This window comes from Polypterus senegalus, chromosome 1 (assembly GCF_016835505.1).
Source record: "Polypterus senegalus isolate Bchr_013 chromosome 1, ASM1683550v1, whole genome shotgun sequence".
In the NCBI taxonomy this organism is placed as follows: Eukaryota; Metazoa; Chordata; class Cladistia; order Polypteriformes; family Polypteridae; genus Polypterus; species Polypterus senegalus.
The window spans coordinates 61,950,946-61,971,929 of NC_053154.1; the positions used below are offsets into that span (position 1 = coordinate 61,950,946).

Below are 20,984 nucleotides of genomic sequence, written 5' to 3' on the forward strand. Positions count from 1 at the left end.
TGTCAAAGGCAGCTGGAATCTCTGGAAATAAACTACATGGATGTGTGGAGCATGTCCATGGACATAGCCTGGATTGAGGTTCAACAAGGGGCTTTGGGGCATGTTAGTCGAACTAACCACCATTTCATTTTCAAAAATTATATCAGTTTGCTCTTTTCCCTTTCACTCACTGACAGTCATCTTTTACAATAAGGTCTAAGGATGTAGAAACTAGTTCCAAAATTACTGAACACTTAACACCCTAAAAGCTTGATTTAGTTGGAAGCAAGAACACCTGTACAAAGGCATGTGATTTTTCTGAACCATCTGTTCAAACACCAGAAACCTAAACAGACTTAGGAAGAAATTGTACCCCGCCACAAACCCACTCGTCAGTTTCAATGAAACAGAGACCTGAAGCAGATCTCATTTAAACTTTACAGATTTCTGCTAGTATGCAGAGACATCTTTGTGCCATCTTCAGTGCTATCATTTCTTCTTATCTCCTTTTTTGTCTCTGTATGGTTGTCAGAGGCTGAAGGACATCTTATTGTTACAAATAAAATGAGATGTGAAGTTTGTAAAGGGGGCTAATACGCTCATTGCACCAGTTTTAGGAAACTGAACCACATTAGCTTAATTTTCACATTTGTTAACTGTGCTGAGGTTACTACTTACTGTAATCAGTATTCCTCCTAATGGCCTAATTTGAGAAGAAATTAAGTATGAAGGCACAGAAATCTGTTTGTGCTGCTTTTCCACACTTTCCCAGGTCATTTGGATTAAATTGTCTTTTCTTAATTAAAACTTTCCATTAGGTATGGCAGTAGAGAAACTGTGCTTTGAACTCCTTATTGTTTCAGTATACTTCATTTTTCTCCTCTTAACTATGGCTAGGATGTCTCTGAAGACAAAATGAAACAGGTCCTGAGACCCATTTACTTCAGTTTTGGGGGGTTGTCAGAAGTAATTAATGCTTACAGTTGAGGTCCCTGATTTAAACTTTCAATTACGCTGGTGGCTGCTACTTTCTCGGTCCCTCTCTCTCATCTTTATGATTTCTTGGTTTCACCTTCAACCTTTTTCTTATGAGGAATGTGTTAACAGACCGATTTCAACAGTCCTATGTAACACATGCAGGCTGATCCATGAAAGTATCACCAGACTTTTGTAAATAAAGAATGAAGAATCTCAGTAAAATTGACCTGACAATTTCTCAGTTCAAAGAGCTATTGTAAATTCAGGAAGCACTGAAAAAATTTCAGGATGATGATGATGATGATGATGATGATTGAGAACCAATTGTAAATTAGTCCAGAAGTGAAATATATTAAGATCTACCACTACTTCTTTAAGTTTTTCACTGAATTGTGTTTATTTCCCAAAGTTACAAAGACCAGTTATAGCCTAGTTTAAGACTTTTCTAAATTAAACGCTATACATGTATTTTGGTTTGTTTTATGGGTGTTACCACATAGAGTCTGTGTTTGAGATGTGATTTGACAAAACTTTACTTTATTCCTATTCTGTTTATTTCACGTGACCTCACTCCTCACATTAATTTTGTCACAGGATGTGATGCTATAAACAAATTAATCCTTGGTGAATTAAACCTCTTTTACAAGTACAAGTTTACAGGTAGTGTCTGGTCTCATTTTCAATTTCTGATCTTCTTTTAGACTTCAGTTTCTGATTCTTGTTTCATCTTCGTAGTTTGGTTGCTTGATCAATTGTCTGTTTTGGCTCTGAACTGGTTTTTCCATCTGACTATGACTCTTGCTTTATATTATTATCTCTAGGGGCATCATTTATAAAGCTTTAAATATGTGTATACAACTTCCCATGCAAATGCTGGGATTTAGGAAAGAAAACTTGATGGAAGAACTTCTAAGAAACTGGGAAATGATGACACCCTTGATCGAGCAGGGAAATGCAGTATAACCAGCCAAATGATGACACACACATATTATAATTCATATTATCAAACCGTTATTATAATGTTTATTGATGTTACAAACATATTAAACCTCAAAAGTGACAGCTATGACATACACTTCACTTTTAAGAGTACCAAAGCTACTTCTTTGCACTGAAGACCTTTTTTGTTTTTTTGTGAGTTTATATCAACTATCTGTTGTCAATTTTCAGGGAACTGGCAGACACAGCGGAATTTATCAGTCAAGTTCCACTCCATCATGCCTACTGTACTGGAAGCCATTAACTGACTGGAGCAGTGCTACACCTAGTCTTCATGTGGTGTGATGTGGTGTGGGTGTACATACATAAAACATAACATGCTTTTGCCAAAATAAAAAGGCAATTTGCAGGAGTGTCTGGTTCTGCTAATGTAATTAGAGCAATCTACTGCACTCAAGTTGCAATTTGGGCAACTAGTGAGAACAAAGCAGCTCTTCTTAACTGCGAGCATTAATACACAAGTCATCTGTGATGCCAAGATGTGGCTGACAAACATTGTGTCTCCATGGCCTGGGTCAATCCGTAATTAATTTATTTTCAGGCAAAATATCTTTGGCAGACATGATGGTACAGTGTGTTGTGAATGCTTGTTAGTAAGGTAACTGGCTAAACCCTCAGTGTTTCACATGACCTGTACTATTCATTTTAACAGTGATCACATCATCACATGTGACAGGTGATAGACGTGATAGACGCTGACGTCTTTCACCTTTCCCAGATCCCATGAGGAGAGGATGCTGCACATGCTTTTGTGCTATCAATTAAGGAGCTCAGCCATATCTCCTGAATGCAGATAATGGTTTCTCAACACATCAGGAGGGAGGTTGCTCTACCAGCCAATGAAGTTCTGCAACATTGTGATTGCATATGTATGAGGTTGAATAACATGCTCCATATAAAGATGTTTCAGGGCGGCGTTTGAGGTGTGTTCACGTACACACATTTACAAGGCGATTGTGACTTATAAGGGATAAATTGCATTGAAATGTGCATATGTGCATATAAATCTGATTTTCTTCTGTTGTACTCATTTTCCTGCTTTTGACATGCACATATTTTTATGCTTGAATCCACACAAAGTATACAGTGTATATGAGAATGGCTGGAATGATGGTCATGAAAGGTACTGGCAATGTGCTTAGCATGACGAGCAATTAGGGTTCAAGGTCCTCATAGACAGATGTGACGGGAAAGACATTGATGAATTGGGCCTGAAAAAATTTTTTTTTAGGAGACCATAAATGTAGAGGAGAAACTATCCAATATGTTTGCTATTTGCTGTAGGGCTTGCCTTTTTGGTTGGGCTATTTCAACATCTTGCAGCCCCTTGTCTTACTGCAATCTTGAGCCATTAGTTCCAGTATACGCCAAAGTCTCCTGGGCACTATTTTTAATGCCTTACTCTGTAAAAGGGCAACTCTGTCACTTCTTTCCCATCATGGGACCATGTGCTTCCCTGTTGTGATGTGGATATCTTTTGTCCTTTCTTCAACACCTTGCTCTCTTTTTATGAGGAGAATCAGCCTTTCCATGCAACTGCTTTGTCACCTGACCCAGAGAATCATGGAGGAACAGTAAATCCTGATGTCCAGGCAGTATCTCACAATCTAACACCTGTAGGCCCCTATTCTTTGCTCTTCCAGGGCCTTCTGTACACATACAGTAAATGGCATACCACCCTAGTAATGTCCTTTCTTCTGGACTGGAATAGTGATGCCATCCTTGATAATGCCTGCTTGTCTCACCTTTCTAAAGCCTTTCTGGGCCTCCAGTGTGGACTTCTTTTTGCTGCCTTTCGCCAAGTCAGTCATCAAAGGAGATGCAAAATACTGTCCATTTAATGTGAAAAGTTAACTGTTAAACCCAAATACTACCAGGTGTGGTCATGTACTAACCACTTTATATGCTGGGAGATTCAAAAAAAGAGGCCCCGAATATTCTGTAATAACTCTCGCTAGGATGAAGCAATCTGGATGAAACAACGTGCAATGTGCTCCACAGTATATTGAGCTTCGAACAAGCTGGGATGCCCCTGCGTTGGAGCGATGAGATAAGCACCGGACAGCTGTCACGACGTTTAAACCCCATTTGGAACTTTTGGGTGCATACCGCCCATACCTCTTCACTCAGTCACTCGACTTCTCATCAGGATGGTGGTGTACAGTAATGAGCAGTGCGTCTTCATGGTGTGAACCTATTGGGTCACCAATTTGTTTAACACTAGAATTACCAGAGCCTACGAAAAAACTCGTAAATCTGTCCCACCTTAAATCGTTTCTTAAAATCGTTCACAGCTCTCCACCAGCGTCTTTTGTAATCTAAATTTGCTGATAAAATCAGGCTGCAAGCAGCCGGCTATTCGATCCCCCCACCAACTTAGAACGTGCACAAACTTCTCCAAGCTCATGCCTCGACTATCTGGGAGTGAAGTGGAGTTTTACAGTGGAAATAATAGATCCTTATTTGGAACACATGCATTTCATTTGTGTTCCGTTTCTGCAGTAAACTTTGTAAACACATTTTTAAAACAGAAACGTTTTTCATATTCTAGTAGTAAATGACAAATGTAGACATAAAATATATAATGTATGAAGCCTGAAGTGCAAATATCAAAGAAACACTTTCACAAAAGGTACAAATATAACAGAACAAATGCGCTTTTATTCTAAAGTGTAACTGCAGAAAAAAAAGCCGCCTTAGCAAGCCATACTGACACATATTCACTACAACTGGCACAGTGGCATAATGATATCAGCTGCTGACTGGGAATCAGAAAGTCATGAGTTTGATCCCTCACAACTCCGTTTTGAGAAGTAAACTGATCTTATTCTTACTATTTTAGAATAAAAACATACATTTGATTTCAGTCTGTAACAGCCGGTGTAATTTATGATACTTGTAAAGGTTAGCTTTGGTTTTTTTTATTCACTTTTCATTCTCTCAGTCGCGTTCAGGATCCTTCCCTAAGCCCTTCATTTCGCTACCATTGGTAAGAGAATGTATCGTGATACACTGCAGATCTAGCGTTGGAGCAAGAATGCACATCGCACTTTTGCCATCGCTGTACTTTGTATATGTATATGGGAAGCTCTGCATTTTACATGTGCCTTTACACTGTAGGAAGTGAGTAAATAAATAAAGGTAACTAAAGGTAAATAAAGACCTGAAGCTTGTTGATGCTGCATCATCTTTTCTTTTTCCATCGCCTTTTCCTGTAAGAAGCATTGTACAAACTTCTCTTTATGCTGTGGTTTCTATTACACACCTGAAAGAAAGAGACAATATATGTGAAAACATCATCGCACAAATGCAATATTATTTGAAAACGAACAGCGTCCAATCAGCTGTAAAATTATGGCATTTCTAAATGTTTGTTTTTTTCAGTCTGATTCTCTCAGTCAGACTGTATATTTCTCTCTTATTCAGTGCGCGCAAGAACATGCAGGTGGCCAGATGCTGTGTGCTACAACAAGCTGGCAGTGATCAACGCACATTTTAAAAAAAGAAAGAGACAAATATATGTGACGTTTCGAAGAAATCATTTTATGACATGATTTGCCTTTATTTATTTACTTACTTCCTAAAGCCTACAGTCACAAGTAGTGTGCAGAGGGCATGCTCAAAAATGTGTGTAATGCCACGAAAAGTGCTTGCTGACACTTTAGTATGCAAGCAATGGTATGTGCATTCTTTCTCCGATGTAGAAGGGAGCTGAGTTTACCTCTGTTACAGCGTGTCTATGTGAAAACAGCAGTATCAGATGCGGTGGTGGGGTGTGTTTGGGCTCATGAACGCGGCTGAGATAATAAAACTGGCTAAAAAAAAAAAAAAAAAAGCTAACCTTTACAAGTATCATAAATTACACAGGCTGTTACAGACTGAAATCAAATGTATGCTTTTATTCTAAAATAGTAAGACTAAGAGCAGTTTACTTCTCAAAACGGAGTGGTGCAGGATCAAACTCACGACCTTTTGATTTCCAGTCGGCAGCTGATTCTATTGCGCCATGGAGTCAGTCATGATACACAGGTGTCAATGTCACATGTTAAGGCGGCTTTTTGTTTCTGCAGTTATATTTTTGAATAAAAGCACAATTGTGTTAGATTTGTACATTTTGTGAAAGTATTTCTTTGATACTTCAGGCTTCATGCATTATATAGTTTATGCCTACATTTTGTCATCTATTGCTGTTTTAACAATGTGTTTACACAGATTACTGTAGAAACGGAACAGACATGAAATGCATGTGTTCCAAACAACGATCTATTATTTCCACTGTAAAACTCCACTTCACTCCCAGAAAATCAATCAAGGCATGAGCTGGGAGAAGTTTTTGGACGTTCTAAGTCGGTGGGGGAATGAAATATCCGGCTGCTTGCAGCCTGATTTTATCAGCACATTTAGATGACAAAAGACGCTGGTGGAGAGCTGTGAACGATTTTAAGAAGCGATTTAAGGTGGGATGGATTTACGAGTTTTTTCGTAGGCTCTGGTAATTCTAGTGTTAAGTGATGTCAGAATCAACTAGATGATCGTGAGTTAACGGAAGGTTACTTCCAGCAAGATGGAGCAACGTGTCACACATTGGCAGAAATTGAGTTCTTCGGCAACAGGGTAATTTCAATAGGGCTTTGACCACCACAACCACCAGAGCTGACACCACCAGACTTCTTCCTTTGGGGTATGATCAACGGAAAAGTATATTGGATCAAGCCTCGCACTGGGAAAGATTTGAAGGAAAACATCCAATGTAAAATTGCCGCTACTCCCTCAAGACACTTGCCAATACATTCAGGAACATGGAGCTCCGCATTGAAATGTCTCTGGCAGAAAATGGAAACCACTTCCAGCATCGCATGTAATGAATTTGATTACTCATAGGTCAAGGTATATAGCGTATTTTTTTTTTTGGTTCCGATTGCTTCATCCTAACGGGACTTACAACAGAATATTCAGGGCCTCTTTCGAGTGAATCTCCTATGTACACTCCTTCTCAGTGAATGAAAGTACTAGTACACAGTTATTGTCTGCACCTATGAAGGGATTGGTGTTCTCAGAGAACCATGAAACAGGTGGTACATTCCACTCATCTGGTGGAAACTGAGCTTAGTACAATTTTAAGAATAGTAAAAATCCAGTAAGATAATCCTCAAATTACTGTAGCTTTGTATCTAGCCATGTTGCTTTTTTCATTTTTTTATACTTTTGCTTATGTTTCAAAGCATCTTTCTGCAAAAATATATTTTGTTAATAAAGAAGCAATAGTAGCACAAGCACAGCACTTTTAAGCATCTTTCGGGATCCCCAGGTCCTTACCTGGGCCTACTATTTGGTTCTAATTTAAATTTTCTTGTTATTGTGAACTTTTTACTTTCTAATCATTTGTCAGTTATATATATTTTTTTGTAAGTCACCTTTGATAAGGGAGTCTACTAAATAAAGGTTCAAAATTTGGGAGACCAAATTATGAAAATTGATTAACCACCCTGATAAATTTGAAAGAGTGAATCTCACTAAATTCTTAAATGATAAACCAAGATATTCTCTGGGTGCTATGTGTATTGGAGGTGCTTGTCTCAGGCTTAAATATCTTTTGTAACAAAAAGCACCATTACCTATTCTGTAATCATTGCAGTAATTTATAGCATTTGGAATGCCTGCAGCTCCCAGCTACATAATTAAATCCTCATGACAGACTGAATGTTATCAAAGCTTTAACAAATGGGCTTATTGGCGACATGGTTGATACTTCATTGGTTTCTGTTAGCCTGTGTTTTTCCACAGTTTTGTCTCTGAACATTAGGAGGAGTCGAGCCAGTGATGTGATGAACCTGAATCTCACAAAAGGACTAACTCAAGCATTGCAGAAGGCCTTCAACGACAGTCATATGCTTGCACAGGTTAGCTGAATCTTCTCTTTTTGCTTGTTGAAGTGAATGCAGGAAAAAGGGGAATGCAATGGCTTAATTGTGAGATTTAATAAGGAATGTTTATCTGTTCGGTAGCAAGGTATTGACAAGTGAGTGAAAAGAAGATCAAAATGTGCACCATATTACTATATGTGTAGTATTGATGGTTCTGACTTCTCTTTCACTGTCATTTTCTGGATTCAGACTGAAATTCCTTTTAGCATTTAAGTTTCATACCAATTTCCACATCTTTCCACAAAGTCCTTGATTAGCTTCCTATACTCCTCCTCCTGCCCACTCCTGATGCAGCCCACAATAGCAGTGTAGTCAGCGAACGTTTGCACGTGGCAGGACTCCAAATCGAATTGGAAGTCTGATGTATATACTCTGAACAGGACCGGAGAAAGTACAGTTCCCTGCTGCGCTCTTGTGTTGCTGACCACAATGTCAGACCTGCACTTCCTGAGACACACATACTGAGGTCTGTCTGTAAGATAGTCCATGATCCATGCCACCAGGTGTGAATCTACTCCCATCTCTGTCAGCTTGTCTCTAAGGAGCAGAGGTTGGATGGTGTTGAAGGCACTAGAGAAGTCCAAAAACATAATTCTAACTGTACCACTGCCTCTGTCCAAGTGAGAGAGGGATCGGTGTAGCATATAAATGATGGCATCCCCCGCTCCCACCTTCTCCTGGTATGCGAACTGCAGAGGGTCGAGGGCGTGGTGGACCTGTGGCCTCAGCTGGTGAAGCAGCAGCTGGTCCATTGTCTTCATCACATGTGATGTCAGAGCAACAGGCTGGAAGTCATTCAGCTCACTAGGATGTGATACGTTTGGGACTAGGGTGATACAAGATGTTTTCCAAAGCCTTGGGACTCTCCCCTGCTCCAGGCTCAGGATGAAGATGCGCTGTAGAAGACTCCCCAGCTCCAACGCACAGGCCTTCAGCAGTCGTGGCGATACTCCATCTGGACCTGCTGCTTTGCTGGCACGAAGTCTCCTCAGCTCTCTGCTCACCTGCGCAGCTGTAATTGTGGGTGGGTATGTCTCTCCTATGCTGGTATCAGCAGAAGGATGGTTGGAGGATGCAGTACTCTGAGGTGAGAGTGGGTTAGGGTGGTCAAACCTGTTAAAGAAGTTGTTCATTTGGTTTGCTCTCTCCACGTCTCTCTTGATGGTGGCACCCCGCTTCGAGCTGCAGCCAGTGATGATCTTCATCCCATCCCACACTTCCTTCATGCTGTTATTCTGCAACTTCTGCTCCAGCTTTCTCCTGTACTGCTCCTTTGCCACCCTGAGCTGGACTCAGAGTTCCTTCTGCACGCACTTGAGCTCATGCTGATCACCGCCTTTAAAAGCCCCTTTCTTGTGGCTCAAAAGGCCCTTGATGTCACTTGTAATCCATGGCTTGTTGTTAGCATAGCAGCATACTGTTCTTACTGGAACTACATTGTCCATACAGAAGTTGATGTAATCAGTTGTGCAGTCAACAGCCTCTTCAATGTTCTCACTATGTGACCCCTGCAGTATATCCCAGTCTGTAGTTCCCAAGCAGTCTCTCAGAGCCTGCTCTGCCTCAGGGGACCTCTTCCTGAATGAGCGTGTGGTTATAGGTAGCGCCTTCACTCTTGGTTTGTAGTGAGGCTGAAGCAGAACCAGGTTATGATCTGCTTTCCCAAGCGCAGGCAGAGGGGTGGCGCTGTATGCTTCTTTAACGTTTGCATACAGTAGATTGATAGTCCTAAGTGCAAAGCTGATAGAGACCTGTCCACATAGACTCAAGGCTGTCATGGCTACTAAAATCTTACAGACAGACCTCAATATGTGCGTCTTGGGAACTGCAGGTCTGACATTGTGTTCAGCAATACAGGGGCGCCGCAGGGGACTGTACTTTCTCCGGTCCTTTTCAATCTATATACATCAGACTTCCAATACAACTCAGAGTCCTGCCACGTGCAAAAGTTCGCTGATGACACTGCTATCGTGGGCTGCATCAGGAGTGGGCAGGAGGAGGAGTACAGGAAGCTAATCAAAGACTTTGTTAAATGGTGCGACTCAAACCACTTACATCTTAACACCAGCAAAACCAAGGAGCTGGTGGTGGATTTTAGGAGGCCCAGGCCCCTCATGGACCCTGTGATCATCAGAGGTGACTGTGTGCAGAGGGTGCAGACCTATAAATATCTGGGAGTGCAGCTGGATGACAAATTGGACTGGATTGCCAATACTGATGCTCTATGTAAGAAAGGTCAGAGCAGACTATACTTTCTGAGAAGGTTGGCATCCTTCAACATCTGCAGTAAGATGCTGCAGATGTTTTACCAGAAGGTTGTGGCGAGTGCCCTCACGGTGGTGTGCTGGGGTGACAGCATAAAGATGAAAGACGCCTCACGCCTGGACAAACTTGTTAAGAAGGCAGGCTCTATTGTAGGAGTAAAGTTGGACAGTTTAACATCTGTGGCAGAGCAACGGGCATTAAGCAAACTCCTGTCAATCATGAATAATCCACTGCATCCACTGAACAGTGTCATTTAAAGGCAGAGGAGTAGCTTTAGTGACAGACTTTTGTCTCTGTCCTGCTCCACTGACAGACTGAAGAGATCGTTCCTCCCCCACAACTATACGACTCTTCAATTCCACCCGGAGGAGTAAATGCTAACATCACTCAGTTATTGTCTGCTTTTTTTATTTTTATTTTTTTCATTTTTTCATTTTTATTACTATTTAATTTAATATTGTTTCTTTGTATCAGTATACTGTTGCTGGATTATGTGAATTTCCCCTTGGGATTAATGAAGTATCTATCTATCTATCTATCTATCTATCTATCTATCTATCTATCTATCTATCTATCTATCTATCTATCTATCTATCTATCTATCTATCTATAAAGGTGCATCTTTTAAATACTGACTCAATAAAGGTGAATGCTTGTGTGATCATTTGTTTCATGTCTTATATGTGCAATTATTTTAGAGCACTTTGCAGCAATGTTTTCACTTTGACATTAAAGAGATTAAAGAGTCTTTTTTCTTTTGAAATGCACTGTGATTAAATGTTATATAACAATAAAATATGACAAGTTCCAAGGGGGTGAATACTGTGTATACTACTGTACTCTGTATTACTGTGTGTACTATGGCATGTGCAGTATTTAATTTTAGTTATTTTCTGATGCATATTTTATTATGATGTTCACCACAAAATTTGCGATAAATGTCAATATTAAGCATACCCCTTCTTTCAGAACCACCTTTCAATAGTTATAACAAGCTGGTAATGTAGAATTCAAAATCCGTTATGTGGAGTTAAGGACACAGGGTTTTTTCAGTAAATCCAAAATATTGCAGTTTACAAATTCCTGTTTACTCTTCATTATTATATACAGTAGCTACTATCTGCAAGTTTTATTGTTTACTAATCTGCTGGGGAAGACTGCAAGGTAACGTTCCAAGTACAGGTGTGCAAACAAAAGCTCATTTTTAATTTCGTAAACATCTGTCGATCCATCTAGTCATCAAGTCACACACTTTCCCAGCTCATCTACTAACAAAAGCATAGCTTAGCTGATTCTGATCTACAAAAGACAAATGACAAGACTGGATCTGGGCAGAGAGAGCAGTCCTTGTGAGCACATGAGGAACTTTTCATTTAGTAGTGTTGACCCCCCTCTACACAGTCCTCCACAACAGATCATGTTAATCTCAACCATGCTGGTTTTTTTCCAAGGCTGCCAAAACAGAAATATAAAAGACACGGATAGAAAGTTTTCAGAAGTAATAATGTTGCATTACTGATGTGTGTAACACATACATCCACTCCACTTAATCTGGCAGAGGAAATTCAAGTGTAGATTTTCACTTCAAGGCTAAATGAAATACAATCTTTGAATAAGGTATTCACTGCTGCGGGGAAAGCTTCAAATAGTTAGATATGTATCATCAAAAGAGCTCCTCTTACAATTTTAAACCATTTTTTGAATGCTCAATTGTTAGAAAATAGTTTAATTGCTGTGTTATTACTTTAGGAATTTTGTATGCTTTTTTTTAAATTCAGTTCAATATATATATACTACAGCATGGCTAGTTTGACATCAAGCTATAATTCAAAAATGTATTTATTCTTCGGCTATGGTATTAGCAAAGCCACATGTAAAATAAAAAGACATTTTTGTAACAGCATTATTAGTTTTCTGAGAAGCCTCTTTATGATGATAAGTTAATTAACCATTTATGTCATTTTTCTGATTATTTTCAAAGCAAAGTTGTAAAAAAAAGACAGTAGTAAAAGCAAGTAACAACAGACCCCTCACAGAGACATCTCACACTCCCCATCCATCCTGCGTTGAAAGCTTCCCTTAAGTTATAGATGCCTGTGTAAAGAGGGAGAAAGGCACAACAACAACAACAACATTTATTTATATAGCACATTTTCATACAAAAAAAATGTAGCTCAAAGTGCTTTACATAATGAAGAATAGAAGAATAAAAGACACAGTAAGAAAATAAAATAAGTCAACATTAATTAACATGGAATAAGACTAAGGTCCAAAGGCCCGGGTGGACAGAAAAAAAAAAACTCCAGACGGCTGGAGAAAAAAATAAAATCTGTAGGGATTCCAGACCATTAGACTGCCCAGTCCCCTCTGGGCAATCTACCTAACATAAATGAAACAGTCCTCTTTGTATTTAAGGTTCTCACGGAAGGACTTGATGATGATGGTCACGCAGACTTCTGGCTTTTAGTCCATCAATGTTGGAGCATCATGATGCTTTGAGTAGGTGGTGGGGCGCAGGCTGCCACCACAAAAAAAACGGAAAAAGAAACAGAAGAGAGAGCGAGGGTCAGTACGGATTTTAAAGCCACCATGAATAGTTATTATAATGAACTGAACATACAGAGTATCAGGATTAAGTTAAAGTGAAGTTATGAGAAGGCCATGTTAAAGTAATGTGTTTTCAGCAGTTTTTTAAAGTGCTCCACTGTATTAGCCTGGCGAATTCCTATTGGCAGGCTATTCCAGATTTTAGGTGCATAACAGCAGAAGGTCGCCTCACCACTTCTTTTAAGTTTAGCTTTTGGAATTCTAAGGAGACACTCATTTGAGGATCTAAGGTTACGATTTGGAATATAGGGTGTCAGACATTCTGATATATAAAATGGAGTGAGATTGTTTAAACCTTTATAAACCATAAGCAGAATTTTAAAGTAAATTCTGAAAGACACAGGTAACCAGTGTAGTGACATCAAAACTGGAGAAATGTGCTCAGATTTTCTTTTCCCAGTTAGGATTCTAGCAGCTGCATTCTGCATTCGTTGCAAACGATTTATGTCTTTTTTGGGTATTTCCTGAGAGGAGTGCGTTACAGTAATCTAGTCGACTGAAAACAAACGCGTGAATTAATTTCTCAGCATCTTTCAATGATATAAGAGGTCTAACTTTAGCTATGTTTATTAAGTGAAAAAATGTCCTAGTGGTCTGATGAATATACGATTTAAAATTCAGGTTACAGTCAACAGTTACCCCTAGGTTTTTTACTTCCGTCTTGACTTTTAATCCTAATGCATCAAGTTTATTTCTGTTAACCTCATTGAATCCATTATTGCCAACCACTAAAATTTCAGTTTTCTCTTTAGTTTGAGGAAAATTACTATTCATCCATTCAGAAATACCAGTAAGACATTGTGTTAGTGAATCGAGAGCGTCGGAGTCATCAGGTGCTATTGATAAGTACAGCTGTGTGTCATCAGCATAGCTGTGGTAACTCGCGTTGTAACCTGAGATTATCTGACCTAACGGAAGCATATAGATTGAGAAGAGCAGTTGACCAAGGATAGAGCCTTGTGGAACACCATATAGAATATCATGTGTCTTTGAGATGTGATTACCACAACAGACACAGCAAACAAAAAAGCAGATAATCAAAACAGACAAGGGAAAAATTAGAAATTAAAACTGGGCACATGTGTGAACCCCCAGTGAACCAGCCACTCACCAAAAGCACAGCAGCTTGCCGTCTCTCCATATTGAAGCCAGATGACTCGTTGATTCACACTGCCAAACGTTCAAGTGAGACTAGATTGAAGAAAGAGGATAAGAGGAAAGTCAGGTGATTTCCAGAAAGTGGATAAGATTAATTCTGCAGTTATGACACCCAGACAAAATAACCTCTACTAGATAAATGTAAGGGTAAGTGTAGAGAGGTCCATTAGAAGAAATCTGAAAAAAGGGACAATTAGCAGAGAGAATAGAGAAATGGCAGTTAGAAACAGCAGACCAAAAAGCAGAAATTGGGGGACACTGGGATAGTGGATGCCCCAGCAGCCCTCATGAGGTCAAGGGGGCCTCCAGGCCACCACAAGGTCTGCTGCAATATAATAAATTTCATTTTTGCAAAAAGGAAAAAGTGCATTTTAGGCTAAATAAAACACTGAAAAATGGGTGTGTTGCTTTGTGTGACGTTTCAGGCAACAGATGGCAAACAAGAAAAAATCTGTACATGTTAGTGAGTAGACAATGCAGAGATTCTTCATGATAAGAAAATAAGAGTTCCCCAAATCAACTAGCTGGCACAGCAGTTTGGCAGTCATTGCCAAACTACCAAAGATGACATCTCTGCTTAAAGCCTCAGCAGAAGAGGGAATTGTTGAAATGTTGCCCATGTCATAAACAGATCAGATTATTATACTTTACATCAGATAAATTGGGCACCACGGCAAGTGTAACAGAAAACATTTCTTCTGCTGTTCCTCCATGTCTGCCTCTTCCCATTGCAGATGACCACAAGCTTCTTCATAACAGCATAAGAGCTGCAGACCCAGGTAGTAATAAGGATATGCAGTTTTTAAATAGAAATAAGTAACTACAACATTGGGGTCCCAAAATGTTGCATTATTATTTGTTAAAAACTAGCCAATCACATGGCAGGTTAAATTTAAACTTTAAACATTTATTTGAATAGCTTCTAACTTCAGTGGGGACTGAACGAGACTGAAATACAGGAGAACACCTATCTGGCATTTTTCAGGAGACCCACGAGAAAAAGTAAAGTTAAATGCAGGAAACTGTCAGTCTGATTTTTTAGATAGAGGTATGATTAGCAATGTCTTAGATTCAGGCCTTGTTTGCATCGCTCTTCTCAGTCCTGTCTCTTGTCTTTTGGGCCACTTGTTTCTCTGTACAGAACACCAGCATGGATAAATTCACTCAAAGCTGATCTTTTGTTTCTTGGTTCTTTTCATTGGCATCCTGAGCTTACAAACTGGCACACACACTAAATCTGATGTGAAGTAGAGCAACAACAACCAGCATCTTTTAATTTGCATCTGTCTGAAAAAAAAATGTTTTATTTTGTGAATGATCACTCAAAACAGATAGGAGGCAAAATTAGTTATTTTTAAAAACTTGAAACACTCAAGGTTCTTCACGCAAGAGGTTTTTTATGTCAGAAACAATGTCCAAAAACATTAAATATGTGAAAATGCTAAATATGGGAGCATTAAATTGGGGTTCTGTTGTTAATGTTACTTTTAGAGTTAAAGATGCTAAGATTTGCACTGGGTGTGACGAGGATGGATAGGATTAGAAATGAGTACATTAGAGGGTCAGCTCAAGTTGGATGGTTGGCAGACAAAGTCAGAGAGGCGAGATTGTGTTTGTTTGGACTTGTGCAGAGGAGAGATGCTGGGTATATTGGGAGAAGAGTGCTAAGGATAGAGCTGCCAGGGAAGAGGAAAAGAGGAAAGCCTAAGAGGAAGTTTATGGATGTGGTGAGAGAGGAGATGCAGGTGATGGGTTTAACAGAACAAGATGCAGAGGACAGAAAGATATGGAAGAAGATAATCCGCTGTGGCAACTCCTAATGGGAGCAGCCGGAAGAAGAACAAGATGTTAATGTTATTTTCAGAAATGGGTAATCACCTCTGTTATTGAGGAGTTGCCCGCTACACCACCGCTGGGGGGCAATCCCAAAACATGCTAAAAAAGTGCAAGGGACATTTGAGAGTTGTAAGTAACAAATGAGATCAGCTGCCAAAGTGTGTGTGGGATGAGGTACAGGTGATGTACAAATCTAAACTGAACATGTTGATAGTTTGGGCTTTTAGAGGAAGCGGAGATATCATTAAACTTAGCTTTCCATTAGATGGGAGAGAAGAAGTGAGATTATGCTGACAGACTGAAAATAAAGGTACGAGTGTACCACACGCCTTATTTATACTTGCATATAAGGACACCACTGACTCAGAGTTTGAAGATAACAAGCTGATAGCAGTATAAAGGGGGTGGGAGAGAAGTGCAGAGGATATTGGCACTGATATTTAATTTTTGTTTTGTTATACCACTTACCTTTACGTGACACCCTTATTCAGAATAATATGTGAAAAGAGGCCAAAATGAAATGAAAAAATGTATAGCATTGATTAATTGGAGGCACTAGCTGTTCCATAGCACTACTAGGAAAGGGAAAAGGGCCATGGCCTAAAAAAGAAAATCAACATAGCTGTCAGGCACACTGACTTAAGAATTCCAGTGTCACATTGTTGCTAATATATTTAGGAAAGTGTTCACACAATAATTATTAATTTATTTTTCATGTTGATAATAAATTTAAATACACAAGTAGTTATTCTGGCAACAGTTTTACATAATTGCAACGTTTTTCAGTCCAGAACCGAACCAAATTCATGAACTACTATTGGGTATGACTAATTAAATTGTTCTTTGCGCAATCAAATAAGCAATCAGGTGATTCGGGATTTCTTTTTTCATATGATATGATAAGTTTAGCTGTTCACATGAAGCATTTATGACTTGTGAAATCCTACTACAAAGACCCTTGCACAAAAGTGTACTTTATGTGATATTTACATTATAGCTTGTACTAAGGCTGAAATCCAATACTGGGGAATTTAGCTAATTATAAAATATTTGTTAAAGGTTTTGCCTAATGATCTGTGAACTAGAATAAATTTACTTAGTGTTGTGAATATTCAGCAGTTGGCATAAAATTCATTTCAATTTAAGTTCATTAAAATTTAAATGATTACTTTTCCTTTAAAAATTAGAATATTGCAAATTTTGACAAGAATCAATCAATCACAATTCAGTCCAACAAAGCTCACCCATTCTATCCACCCAATTTCTTCAAAATAACAATAAGTTGAGTTTTGAAAGTCCCTAAGGTCTGACTCTCTAACACACTACTTGGTAATTTATTCTATGTCACTGTTTTTTTATGTGAAGAGTGAAATTTACCCTTAGCAAGTACTGTATCTAACTTTGGCCCAGTGTTCATGTTGAACTCATTTTAAAGTTACAGCCTGGGTCCACTGTACTAATTACTTTTATAATTTTAAGAACTTCAATCATTTTTCCTCTTAATCACTGTCTGTAAAAGTAAAATGGTTCAGCTCCTTTAATCTTCCTTCTCTTATCTCTCAGTCCTGGAATCAGCCTAGTAGTTCTTCTCCGAACCTTCGCTACTGCGACTGTATAATTTTTGTAGGCCAGACGCCAAAACTACATACTGTATTCACAGTTAGGCCAGTGTGTTATAAAGCTTTACCATAACCTCCTTAGATGTATACTCTACACATTGTGCTATTTAACCTTACATTCTGTTAGTCTTCTTAATGGCTTCAATACACTGTCTGGATGTTGATAGTGACAAGTCCACTATGACCCCCTTCTCTTAAGAAGTACTTTCAAGTTTCAGACGTCCCATTGTATATTCAAACCTCACATTTAACATTACATTTCATCTGTCACAAATCTGCCCACGCCTGTATGTTGTCTATATACCTTTGAAACGATTCAGCTGATTCTAGATTATCTGTCATACCACCTAGTTTGGCATCATCTACAAACTTAACCAGCTTGTTATTTATATTCCTATCCAGATCTATTATATATACAAAATAGAGCAGAGTCCTAGCACTGAACCCTGAGGGATGCCAGTTTTACAACACCTAATTCTAATAAAATTCATCACACCATTCCCCACTGCTTCCCCCACTACACCCTGAACTCCCACTTATTTTAGTTTGATGCCCAGACTCTCATGTGGCACCTTTTCAAATGTCTTCTGAAAATCAAGATAAATAATATTCTATACACCTCTCTGATCATATGCTTTTGTTGTTTCCTCATACATTATTTCAACATATTAGTAAAACACAACCTTCCAGTCTGAACACATTTATTGATTACTAACACTTCTGTTTTTGCCTTGTGCTGCTCAATCTTTTCCTTAATAATTTCTTCCATGAAATCTCCAATGACGCATGTTACGCTTACTGGCCTATAGTTATTTGGAGCTTCCTGATCAACCTTTTTATATAATGGTATCATTTTTGCTATTTTCCAGTTCTTTGGGATTTCCTCAGTACACAGTGACTTTGTGAAAATATACATCAAGGTTTTATATATGCACTATCTAACATCCTTATGCACTCAAGAATAAATGTTATCTGGCCCTAGTGATTTGTTAGATTTCAGCCTTCACCTCTACAATTTCCAAATTTACTAAGTACTTCCTTAGTAGTCCCTGTTATTCACTTCATAACATGTGTTTCACAACTCACAGTCCTTTTGTTCCTCAGTTTACCGTGGTATGAAAGTCGTGTACAACTTTTTGCTCTGACTAATTTTGCTTTTTTATTTTTAAAATGGCATAGAAATGGTTACAATTGATGATACTGTATACAATGCAGATATTGTTACTTTTTCAAGATGCACAAATCTGTTGTATTTATCAGATCAAAAAAACATGGGTAAAAAACAACTTGTAGCTTAAGCAGTTTGGAAATGTTATTGAAACATTCTAAATCACATATTATTTCTGAACTTTTATGTATTTGAAACTTTCATTTTTCAAGTATCTTACCCAAGGAATTTTCTTTTCTTTTCGTTTCAGATTGAAAGCTTGCAAGGAGTTAATAATGTAACTGTGGGTTACTATGTAAGAAATGACACAACTGTGTATATTGCTTCAGTAGTTGTAGACGTTTTGAATAATTATGGCATTGATAAGATGATGAGTGACATCAAGCAGTATGTGGCTGATGTGCAGTCTCTTCCCATTCCTGTTGCTCCATGGATTTCTACTCCTGCTCTGTGGGCGCAACTTAAAACAGGTAAGAGTCCAGTAATCAACTTTGACATCAACAATGTTTAAAGAATCAATTCTGAATCATAGTAATGAGTTAATAAACCGCAAAGGACGTAAATAGCATTACAGACATTTTCATGTGCCAAGATATAGCTAATGTAGGTTAACAATATTGAGATCTGTGCACTGTGTTGTAAATTATGAACTATGGAATATGCCTACCATATATACTCACATATAAGTAAGGTCTTGAAACCTGAAAAATTGTTCATAAAATCAGACCCCAATTTATATGCCCGTTCAAAAATGCGACTCTCACATCAGTTTCTCAGATGCATTGAATGTTGTTGCAGCAACACAGTGACCAATTTCTTTTCACTGCTTTAACGAAGTTTAATTTAAAACCATTTTCATATTTTCTTCTGATTAAAAACTCCATCGTAGATAAAGGATGCTCTTTCGATAAAGGTGTGAGATACAAAAAACACAAATCAGAGGAAACGTTGCTTCGGAATCGTTCGGGTATTATCTTGTGGTCACGTAGGCACAATAGAGAGAGAGAGAGAGAGAGAGAGGTTTGGGGCATGAGCATAGAAAAAAAGACAGTGTGTTGCATGGTTACTCTCTCATGTTCGGCATTAGCATATCATAATATTTTGGACCAATAGTGTGAGTTTTCCGCATTCAACTTATACAACATTATAAAATACCAGTAACGGCACACTGCAATAACGTGCAGTGAATACACTTGACTTGAGCATTCCTAGTTTTCATCCTCTTTCTCTGTCTCTGTTTAGCATTCATTTGTTCAGAGGTTGATGTGCTTACTGCTTCCTGAGCAGATCTTCTTTTTTTCACCCTAGCGGCCCGCTGGTTCAGCATCTTTTTTGCGTTAAAACTTATTAAGTTAGTTGTTGTGTTGCAATTACTTAGTACATTTTTCTTAATTTTTCACTTAAGCTGGCAGTTAAGTCTTCAATCTGCCTCAAGAATGATTAAAATCTATCCCAGGTGCAAATGCGAGTGGCAGCTCTGTGTATGACTTTATCTTTAAAGTCTTTATCTTTCTACCTTTTTCTCTATTTTTCTTTATTTCACTGTTAACTCCTACCACTTTCTTTTATGTGGACTCATTCCCTGGACACTTTTTACTACTTGGAAATGGATTTTTACACACCGAGACTCGTCTATTCAAGTAGTCAACTTCAAGCGCTGAGAACAAATGCCCACGCCGGTGTGGTTCCCTATTTACCTGATGAGGTAAGAAGGCAGTATCGGGGCAGCAGAGCCAGTGCTAAGATAAAAACCAAGCGTCTAGCAAGAAAGTGGTGCTACAAACCGTTGGTGCCTTCTGTGATCCTGGGAAATGTGAACTCACTACCAAATAAGATCGACGAACTGGCTGCACTGGTGAAAAATGTCAGGATCTACAGAGAATGCAGCTTGCTGTGTTTTAGTGAAACGTGGCTAACAACTAACATCCCAGATGCTAACGTGGAGCTACCCGGGTTTAGCACAGTTAGAGCGGACAGAGACGCAAGTACCTGCGGGAAGCAGTTAGAAGGGGGTGTTGCTCTCTATGTTAATACAAGATGGTGCAGGTGAAGGTGGAAGGTGGGAGTGGAGAAAGCCATCATCTATATGCTACACCGATCCCTCTCCCACTTGGATAGAGGCAGTGATGCTGTAAGAATTATGTTTTTGGACTTCTCTAGCGCCTTCAACACCATCCAACCTCTGCTCCTTAGGGATAAGCTGACAGACATGGGAGTAGATTCATACCTGGTGGCATGGATCGTGGACTGTCTTACAGACAGACCTCAGTATGTGCGTCTCGGGAACTGTAGGTCTGACATTGTCGGGCGCTGCAGGGGACTGTACTCTTTCCGGTCCTGTTCAGCCTATATACATCAGACTTCCAATACAACTCGGAGTCCTGCCACGTGCAAAAGTTCGCTGACAACAATGCTATCGTGGGCTGCAGAAGGAGTATAGGAAGCTAATCA

The 20,984-nt window shown here is 39.0% G+C and overlaps 1 protein-coding gene across 2 annotated transcripts in view; it reads left to right on the forward strand.

Moving 5' to 3' along the window:
- Positions 1 to 20,984, forward strand: part of LOC120526604 (UPF0606 protein KIAA1549L-like) — a 339,744-nt gene that overhangs the window by 177,515 nt on the left and 141,245 nt on the right. For both annotated transcript variants that reach the window (XM_039749775.1, XM_039749769.1), the window contains exons 4-5: positions 7,741 to 7,856; positions 18,784 to 19,003. In XM_039749775.1, coding sequence (XP_039605709.1) covers positions 7,741 to 7,856; positions 18,784 to 19,003 — 336 coding nt within the window. The remainder of the gene's footprint in view (positions 1 to 7,740; positions 7,857 to 18,783; positions 19,004 to 20,984) is intronic.